This window comes from Gracilinanus agilis, chromosome 2, assembly GCF_016433145.1.
Source record: "Gracilinanus agilis isolate LMUSP501 chromosome 2, AgileGrace, whole genome shotgun sequence".
Classification (NCBI taxonomy): Eukaryota; Metazoa; Chordata; class Mammalia; order Didelphimorphia; family Didelphidae; genus Gracilinanus; species Gracilinanus agilis.
In genome coordinates, this window is record NC_058131.1 from 60,118,061 (window position 1) to 60,128,478 (window position 10,418).

Here is a 10,418-nt window from a genome sequence, read left to right on the forward strand (position 1 = left end):
GGTGAAAAGATGGCCAAGCCAAGAAGAGAGAGAGTTGAGAAACGATTCGTGGATTTGGCAATTGAGAAATAATTGGTAACTTTGGACGCAGCGATTTTAGCTGAATGATGAGGTCAGAAGCCCGAATGTAAAGTGCTGAATAGAGAGTGGAAGGAGAAGAAGCAATTAGAATAGACCACATTTTTTTTTTCTAGGTCATTGGCCAGAAGAGGAAGAAAGCTATAGAACAGTCTCTTAAGGATGTTAGGGTCAAATGGGGCAATAGGACTGAGTCAATAGTTAGGGAGATATTAAAGATTAGATAATTATTATTAGATATTAAAGGTTAAGGAGAGATGGAATAATCGCAGTCACAATATGCCAGAGGAGATGGGTCAAGGGGGTAAGTAGAAGTGCTGGTCTTGGCAAGGAGAAGAGCTGCTTCTCTCTTTATCTGAAACTTGAAAGTGGTGTCAAGGGGTTATAAGATGTAGAGCAGAGGAGATCCAAAGGATTTGACTTACTGATGTCACCTGAGAGGGTGACTCAATACTTAGAATTGTAAATCATAGATCTCAAGCTGGAAGGGACCTCAGGATGTCATCTGGTCCAGCCAGCTCATTGAACAGATGAAACAAACCAGAAAAGTTAAGCAATTTGCCCCAGGCCACATCAGAGGTGAAATTTGAAGCCACATCCCTTGACTCCAAAGCCAGTGGTCTTTCCACTGGACCTTCCTATCTCCTTAGTCAAATCTAGTCCAGCATTTTTGAATCCTGGATTTAGATGAAGGGCAAAGGCGCATGCTTATCAGATTTGTAGCTGGCACACAAACGTTGTGGATGACAGAATCAGAATTCAAAAGGTGGTGAAGGCAACGAACTAAATCAGAAGGAAGACATTTAACAAAGAAATGTCAAATTGTACACTTCGTCTTTGGATAAACAATCCAGTATATAAATACAGAACGAGGAGTCCTGGTTTAGTAGTTCAACCTCTCCTGAGGATTGTATGAGTCGGTGAGAATTAACTCCATTAGTTGACATAGGATATAGAGGGCTATATGGATAGAGAACTGACTTCAGAGCCAAGAAGATGTGGGTTCAAGTCTTCCCTTAGACACAGGCTGTATGACCCTGGGTAAGTGATTTTATGTGTGGGTGTCCCCGTGCAACTCTCTTGATCCACAACCTGCAGAGACTTGCACTGGTAGAAGGAACTTTTTTTTGTTGTTTCCTTAATTTTTATTTTGAATATTTTCCCCTAGTTACATATTTCAAGTTCTTTCCCTCTCCCCCAAATCCCCCAAACCCTCCTTAGCCGACGCACAATTCCACTGGGTTTTACATGTATCCTTGATCAAGACCTAATTATATATTATTGATAGTTGGACTAGAGTTATTGTTTAGTGTCTACATCCCCAATAGTATCCCCATCAGCCCATGTGTTCAAGCAGTTGTTTTTCTTCTGTGTTTCTCCTCCCACAGTTCTTCCTCTGAATGTGGCTGGTTTTCTTTCTCATAAGTAGAGGGGACTTTCTTACCTAGGAGCTTGCCATACCAATGAAATCACAGGTCCTCTGCCTCTCCCAAATGATAATATGCTTCTAAATCATTTTAAGGTTTTCAAATCACTCTGTTTACTCCCAACCAATCTGAAGCTGGTTGTCTAAGTATTTTGATCCCCATTAGAAAGATGCGCAAATCAAGGCACTGAAGCACAAGGGACTTATCTCACCACCAGGAAGGGGGAGAGCCTGGTTTTGAGTTCAGTCTTTGGGTTCTGCTCTTTCCACTAATCCGTGGCTTGTCTGAAGCTTCTGAGACTGACCACAAGTCCAGAAGGGACTGAGGTGGCCACTTGTGGTAGCCAAAAGGAAATGAAGGCAATCCCAAGAAACATCACTTGGTAATACCTGGATCTGGATGGGACAGAGACCACAGTGGCCGAGTCGTCTTGTCTGGTTTTAGGAACCGTATTTGCGAGGACAACCCAAATGGTATGGAGGAGTCTTGAAACTCTGACACAGAATGGTTGGAGGAACTGAGGATGCTCATGGCTTGAAGAAAGGACTGAGGGGAATATGGTAGTTGCCTTCACGCATTCGGAATGGTGGAATGTCAGAGCTAGAAGGGAACTTTAGAGACAATCTGGGCCAGCCCTCTCATTTCCCAGATAATGAAGCTGATTATGATTTAAATGATTTATCCATGGACAACACAATATAGATTTGCCACTGGAACCCGGGTCTTGGGACTCCTAAATCACTATGTTTTCTGCTTCTCAGAAGGCAAACAGGCTATAATTGGGGAGGCAAGAGTCACCAGGGAGGTAGATCTTGACCAATGGAAGAAAATGAACTGGGGCAAGCAGTCCAACAACTAAAGAGGCAGGTGAATTTTTGTCACTGGAAGTGTTCAGATAGAAGCTGGATGAATGGAAACAGGTGGCTCAGGGGTTAGAGCAATGGGCTTGGAGTCAGAAAGACCAGAGTTCAAGTCTGGTATCAGCAAAGGGACCCTGGACAAGTCACTTAACCCTATTTGTCTCAGTTAAATGTCTCCATTAAATGGAGAGGGAAATGGCAAACCATTCCAGTATCTGCCAAGAAAACCCCAAATGGGGTCACAGAGTCTGATGTGACTGAAACCACTCACAAGATGAACTCTTTATTGAAAAGAATATTCTCATATTTGGATTATGAGGAGGGGAAGTAGTTTAGATTTGAAGACTTGAAGTCCCTATCTGTGAAAGGACGTTTGACTATGAGCGATAGTGAATTTGCTTCATTGGAAAAATCCATCTGCCCCAAAAGTTGCTCAAGCAAAAACCCCAAGTACTCCTTTATTTGAAAAGAGCCTGAGCGATTCCATTAAGAAATGCATTCACTCTTCGCGCCGATACACTCTCGTCCGCCCGCATTGCTCATTATCCTTTCTTCATCAAGCCTCAGCTCGGGGCCTCCGTCAGGGGAGAACGTCTTCCATCTGCGGCGGCCTGAGAGCAAAGCTGCTAGCTATTGTTGGCCAGCTCTTGGCTCAGGGTCACAGTCCTCATGTCTGTCCCTGGGAGGATGCCTAGTAACGAGGAGGTCTGTCCGAGGCACCTTTTCCTTTGCTCTGATGCCAGCACCCATAGAACGATGGCCTCACCCACAATGCTATGGGCATTATGCTTATTTTATTTCATTTTTTTAAACCCTTAACTTCTGTGTATTAATTCCTTGGTGGAAGAGTGGTAAGGGTGGGCAATGGGAGTCAAGTGACTTGCCCAGGGTCACAGAGCTGGGAAGTGTCCTGTGGCCAGATTTGAACCTAGGACCTTCCTTCTCTAGGCCTGACTCTCAATCCACTGAGCTACCCAGCTGCCCCTATTGTGCTTATTTAAAAAAACTCCTCTTTTCTGTCTTTGAATCAACACTAAATATTGGTTCCAAGGCAGAAGAGCGGTGAGGGCTAGGCAATGGGGGGTTGGATAAATGACTCACTCAGGGTCACAGAACTAGGAAGTGTCTGAGGACAGACACTTGAACCCAGGACTTCTCGTCTCCAGACCCGGCACTCTACCCACTGAGCTACCTCACTGCCCCTGCATTATGTTTATTTTACAGATGAGGAAATTGAGGCATGGGTGGGAGTCTACACAGCTGGTAAATGTCTAACATGGGATTCAAACCTCTGTCTTCTTGACTCCAAAGTCTGCCAACTGCTCTTTCTTCCTTTCTCAGATTACCTTCCACCTACTCTATCGTGCATATACCTAGTTATCTCTTATTAGAATTGGAACTCCTTGTGGGCAACCACTGAGTTTCCCCCCTTTCTTTGTAACTCTAGCACTTAGCGCAGTGACTGGCACAAACATAGTAGGTACTTTAATGCTTGTGGACTGATTCCCTACAATGCCATCCTGTCGTCAGTGGCCCGTTGGAGAGCATGGTGCTAAAAGTTGTGGGCAGGGGGCAGACGGGTGGCTCAGTGGATTGAAAGCCAAGCCTAGAGATGGGAGGTCCTGGATTCAGGCATTTCCTAGCTGTGTGACCCTGGGCAAGTCACTTAACCCCCCATTGCCTAGCCCTTACTGCTCTTCTGCCTTAGAAATGATATACAGTATTAATTCTAAGTCAGAAGGGTTTAAAAAAATTGACAAAATTTGACCTTCTATACCTGTGGGCCTCCACTTCTACTAAGAAGGATGGGTTTGTTATCTCTAATTTAGGACCAAGTTTTTTTTTTTTATTTTGTTTTTGTTTTTTAAATTCTCAGGCAGGCATTGTTACAGGCAAGGTCAGACACCTACTAGCCCTGTGACCCTGGGCAAGTCACTTAACTCCCATTGCCTAGCCCTTACTGATCTTCTGCCTTGGAACCGATACACAATATTGATTCTGAGGTGGAAGGAAAGGATTTTTAAAAAGAGAAAAGAGTTGGAGCTATTTTTTTTTTTACCGAGTTGGCCTCAGACAGTCTCTTTTGAGATACGGCCTCTGAAGGAGAAATTATTCAGCAGGTGAAAGCTAGTGCTGCTTTTTTGTGGTTGGTGGGTGCCATTTGTGGGAAGATGGAGTTGAGAGCCATCAGGACAGAAAGTGTTCAGAGCCATAAAAAGTTAGAACTAATAGGAATATTAGAGACAGATTGCCCTGAGCTCTCCTGATGCCCAGAATATCAAAGGATTTCAAGCTTAGACTGTTGTTTTATTTTCTCTAAAACACTCATTTTATGGATTAAAAAAGTGAGGCTCAAGGATGTGAGTTGAGTGGCAGAACTGGAAGGGAAAGGGACCCAAATCAATGGCAGCTTTGCTAGGTTTCCCCGTGCTTTAGGGGCTCACCCCTTAGGCACCACAGCATTACTCTGTTCCAAAGACTGGCCAAAGCTTACTGGGCTGGCTTTGTTCAAGGGGAGAAGGTGGGCTCAGATGCCAGAATCCTTTCATCCTAGAGAACAGAGCTCGCCCGCCATCTTGTTGGAAACAATATGATGGCTGGAGTTGGGAGAACGTCCTCCTTACTGAACCGAATGGATCGGCATAGGCCATGTGGCAGCTGCTGAGGAAACCAAGGAAAGCTTCCCTGCCCTCAGGGAACTTCCACTTCCCCTGGGGAACAGATCATGTCCTTATTTTATAAAAGGAATGTCAGAAAGAACAGCAGGTGGAGTGAATCATGTATTCAGTCAGTAGAATTTATTCTTTAATTATTTTTCAAGGAGCATTTATTCTATCCCTTTCCCATCACCCTCCTCCTCCCCAACCCTCAAACCCTGGTGATAAATATGCATAATCAAGCAAAACAAATTCCTGTCTTGTTTCACACCTCTCCTGTTAGTAGACTTTCAGGCAGATCTAGAGACCTAGTCAGACCCTGTCATTTGTTTTTTTAAACCCTTACCTTCCCTCTTAGAGTCAGTACTGTGTATTGGTTCCCCGGCAGAAGAGAAGTTGGGGCTAAGTGGGTAACCCCACATGTTGTTATTAATCTACTAATGAAGGTGAAATGACTGGACCAGGGTCACCCAGCTAGGAAGTATCTGAGGTCAACCTGACTCTGGGTCTGGCTCTCAATCCACTGAGCCACCCAGCTGTTCCCTGACCCTATCATTTTACAGATGAAGAAACTAAGGCCCAAGAGAGGTCCTGTGACATGTCCCAGATGGCCCAAGTGGTGGCTCTTCCCCCCTCCCCCCCACAACCCACTGGTCTACGTGTTCTATCAGTGATCAAACGTTTCCGTCCACACTAGAAAACCCCCCTTTATGGTCCAATGCCAAGGGATGAGCCCCTGGGAGGGTCCCAGAGGGCAGAGAAAATTCACACACGCTCCAGGGCTGTTGCTCAATCAGAGTTTATTGTCACTCATCTATATTTATGTATATTTTTGTATATATGTATCCTAATAGTAAACTGTTGACATTGGCTAAAATACTTGTACTGACGCTTTGCGAAGTTCTACAGTTTAAATCTAGAGGCTCGAGGCTCCTAAGGGAGGGAGAGGAACATCTACCAGGGCTACCCGAAAGGCAGAGAACAGCGAGTTGGCAGCCTGACGGAGCCCCGTCCCTGCTTGAGTCTCAGATAGCGGAGGGGAGAGGAGCGCAGAAGACGGAGCGGGGGCTGGGGGGGCAGCCCGAGAAAGTGACCATGCATGGGCTTGAAGGGGAAGGAAATGAGTCCTGGGCATCGAGGGCGGCTGGAAGCCCCGGCAGAAACCAGAAGAGAGAGCGAGAAGGCTGGGGGGAGGGGAGGGTGGCCAGGGGGAAGCTGGAGAGCGCCGGACCTCGCGGGGCTGACTGGGAGGGAGCCGCTGCGGAACGGGGCCAATGGCGGGGGCTCAGAGAGGCGTATGGTCGGGGGGAGGAAGGATTGTGCTTCTTGCTTGATCTAGAAGGAGCCTGGTGGGTTCTGCCTCCTTCGAGGTCCCAAGCGTGGGCAGGGCTTCCAGGAAACAGCCTCTAATACTCTGACGGCAACCGAGGGCGGAGGGCGAGGGGGAGCCCCGAGGGTACAGGACGGGGCGGGGCGGGGGCGGGGGAGGATCTTTGTCCTTCGCTCCAAACAACGAGAAAATACGTTCCTGTTTAGAAGAGTATTGAAAAGACAGCACTGGTAACAAAGTTCTTAGAAAAGACACACAGTTCTTTAGAACGAGCGAGCGGCCACGGCCACGGCCCGACGACCACGACGTTCTCGACGTCTCTCCGGAGGTCGCGTCAGTCTTGATTCAGCGTGCACCAAGCAGCTGTGGAGGGAAGAAGGAGGTGAGAAAGTGCGCCGTTTAAACGGCGGCCACCTCGCCCCACTCCCAAAGGACCATCCACTGAGATTCGCAACACTGGAGCCCTTCCTTCGGACCAAAGAGATCCCTTTCCCAATACTTCTCTGTGGGGGCAGCTAGGTGGCTCAGGGGATCGAAAGCCAGGTCTGGAGACCCGGAGGTCCTGGCTTCAAATCTGGACCAATGTACTTCAGAGAGGTATGACCCTGGACAAGTCACGTAAGCCCCATTGCCTAGTCCTTACCACTCTTCTGCCTTGGAACCGAAACAAGATATTGTATCTAAGATGGAATGGTCGGGGTTTTGAATAAAAAACACACTTCTCTGCTGGGAAAGGAGGCACGTTTGCCACAAACCGATGGTAACATTCTCATTCTGTGGACAAAGGCAGAGTCCCTCATCACAAGGCAGGCGCACAGACAGGGGCTTTGAAAACAGCCTCGTTGATCCTCAGTTTTGATTTTTTTTTTTTAATTAATAAAAGGTTTTCTCCAAATTCAGAAATCTGAGTGCCTAAATCAAAAAGGCTCAGGGGTCAACCTTGATCCCCTTTGTGCAAAGATTTTTCAGTGCCAACTCTTAAAAAAAACACACACACATTTCTCCCATTTATATTGCTAGCTACATACAAAACAAAACAATAAAACAAAACAGGAGCATTAACGTAACCATGGTCTATGTGAGAAAGACCACAGTTACATTAATGCTCTTGTTTTGTTTTTTTAAACCCTTCTTAGAATCTATACTATGCAGTGGTTCCAAGGCAGAAGAATGGTAAAAGCTAGGCAATGGGGGCTTAAGTGACTTGTCCAGGAAGTGTCTGAGGTCTGATTTGAACCCAGGACCTCCCATCTCCAAGCCTGGTCTCTATTCAAGGAGCCCCCTAGCTGCCCCAATGCCACTGTGATTTGAACAAAACAGCCCGAGCTACGTTTTCTTCTCCTAATGTCCTCTTAGCATCACTTCCTTCTTTTGGTCCCTCAAGCGGCCCAATCCCTTACCTGGCACTGGGATGCTGGAGACGGCTTCAGGCTGGGTCAGCGTATCTACCTTCACATGCCGGAAGGCTTTGCAGACAGAATTCTGCAGGTGCCTGAAACCCAAGAAGAGATGGGAAGAGGGAGGAGAGACGGAGTTTATTTATATCTTCATTAACATTCTTTAACATCCAGGGTTCAGGATCCAAGGGTTTTGGGTCCTGAATAACACTTCGAGGAAAGGAAGGGGAATCCAAGAGCCAACTAGAGCTAGCTCTGCCTCTGCCTTCCTGTGTGTCCTGGGAAAAGTCACTCGGCATTAAAATCGTTGAATACTAGAGCTAGAAGGAGTTCCAGAGAGCCCCCTTATTTTCCAGACATAGGAACGGAGGCTCCGAGAATAAAAATGATTTGCCCAAGATCATACAGCCCAGTCTTGCACCCTTTTACTTGGCCCCCCACTTTTTTGTCTTCTCTCTCCCTCTCTCTGTTCTTCCCTCACTCCCTTTCTTCTCCCTCTCCCATCTTCCCTCTTTGTCTTTATTTCCTTTTCTGCCTCTGAGCTAGAGCATTCTGTCCAGCCCCATGGAAAACCCTAGCACTAGTACTCTGCCTTTGCTTAGTCTGTGGTCCTTCTATCCATCCCATTTCAGTTTCCTGACCATTTCGGCCCCAGCCAGACCCTCTACAACTCTCTACAAGCCTTCTATCACTCTAGGAGGCAGCCTAGTGTAGGGTGTAGTGGAGAAAAACACTGGAGATATTGAGTCAGGAGGCCTGAGTTCAAATTCTGGGCTCTGCTACTTAGGGTTCCCCTGTCTGGACCTCAAGTTTCCCTAGTTCTAAAATGGAAGAGTTAGACTCTTGCCACTGGGACTTGGTAGTTATGTGACCCTAATCTCAGTCTTCTCTTCTTTTGTAAAATGCAGGGGGTAGGACTAGATGGCCTCTAAGATTCCTTTGGGTGTTAAATCCTGGGAACTTAAGCTCTGGGAGGTATTGGAGGTGGGATGGATGGGGTTTAAATAGGATAAGATCGCGCTCCCCCTCCATCCTTGGCTACTTCAGTTGCTCATCTGGTCCCCTTCAATAATCCCTCGTGAGAGCTGGGCCACAGGGCTACAGGTGTGGGCTCTAGGAAGGTTCTAGACCAGGACTAGGCTGAGCTTTTTGCTCTCCCAGGAAGAAAAGTAGCTGTGCCTCAAGAATCTATTTATGTGTGTATCTGGAGGCAGCTGGGTGGCTCAGGGGATAGAGAGCCAGGCTTGGAGAGGAGAGGTCCTGGGTTCAAGTCTTGCCTCATGAATTTCCTAGCTGGGTGACCCTGGCCAATTCGCTTAACCCCCTTTGCCTAACCCTTACCATTCTTTGGCCTTGGAACCAATCCATAGTATTGATTCTAAGAGGGAAGGTGAGGGTTTAAAGGAAAAAAAGAGTCCATCTGTGGTCAAGGACAGCCAAGGGGAAGGCATCCTTTCCCCATGACCCTCTACAGAGCAAGGTGAGTCTCAGCAAAGCCTTCTGGGGGAAAGAAAGTCAGTTCTCAGGCTGAAGCTATCACAGCTCAGCAGTCACCAAATGTCATTGCTTGGAAAGGACCTTAGAGATCAACTAGTCTAGGGAGCCCTGAACTTGTTAAAAAAAGTTATATATATGTATATATATATGTGTGTGTGTATATATATATATGTATGTATATATATAATATATAATTATATATATTAATTATATATAATATATGATTATATATATGAATTGTATAAAATATAAACATATCAATTTTAAACATATGATTTTTTAAAACAAGTTCAGTTCCTTAAAAAAAGGAAAATAGTGACATATATATATGCTACCATTTATAGACATATCTATGTCATCATTTTTCTTTTTTAAAAAAATTAAATATTTAAAAACCCTTACCTTTTGTCTTAGAATTAATGCTGTATATTGGTTCCAAGGCAGAGGAGCAGTAAGGGCTAGGCAATGGGAGTTAAGTGACTTGCCCAGGGTCACCTATCTAGGAAGGGCTGGAGATCACATTTGAACCCAGGACCTCCCACTTCCAGGCCCGGCTTTCAATCTCCAGAGCCACCTTGTAGTCCCCAGGGTTCTTTCTATGACACTGAGCCTGATGGGGACCATGTCTTGCTTGGATTCCTGATCCCTTCCTTTTTCTGGCTGGACTTCCCCACAGCACAAAATGAGATCTCTGAGCCCCACGTCCCATGTTGCTCTGGACAGCTTGGCTCGTCCCTCCTCAGTGTCTACATCTCTGAATTTTGGGGGCCATTTAGAAAAGCCTGTGTGTGAGCCTCCCAGGGAATTAAACCTGAGCTTCCTTATGCTCACATCACAGTGTGTACTTTTCAGTGTCTTTATCTCATTTCATTATCTCCCTTGAGTTAATAGAATATGGGGATTTGGTCCCAGGTTCAAGTAGAAAAATTCTTCCTCCGCAGCGATACGTAACTCAGTCCCGACTCCCATCCTTCTTCCCGTCTTATCTTCTCTGAGCCACACAGGCTTCAAAGGGGACCCATCGCTGGGCTCAAGATCTGGCTTCCTGGACGAGTTATCTGATGCCCAGGGACCCACGAGACCATTGCAGAGAAGGCTATTTCCACCCACACTTGAGAAAGGAAGATGATGTGATTTCAGGGAAAACAAGTTCTCTGAAGCTGGGAGAACAT

General features: G+C 46.2%; 1 protein-coding gene across 1 annotated transcript in view; it reads right to left on the bottom strand.

Annotated features, from left to right (window-relative positions):
- Positions 1-5,541: 5,541 nt before the first annotated feature.
- NECAB2 (N-terminal EF-hand calcium binding protein 2) overlaps positions 5,542-10,418 on the bottom strand; it is a 43,998-nt gene continuing 39,121 nt past the window's right edge. The window contains exons 9-10 of the mRNA XM_044659412.1: positions 7,753-7,844; positions 5,542-6,715 (exon numbers count right to left, since the gene is read on the bottom strand). Coding sequence (XP_044515347.1) covers positions 6,687-6,715; positions 7,753-7,844 — 121 coding nt within the window. The 3' untranslated portion in view covers positions 5,542-6,686. The remainder of the gene's footprint in view (positions 6,716-7,752; positions 7,845-10,418) is intronic.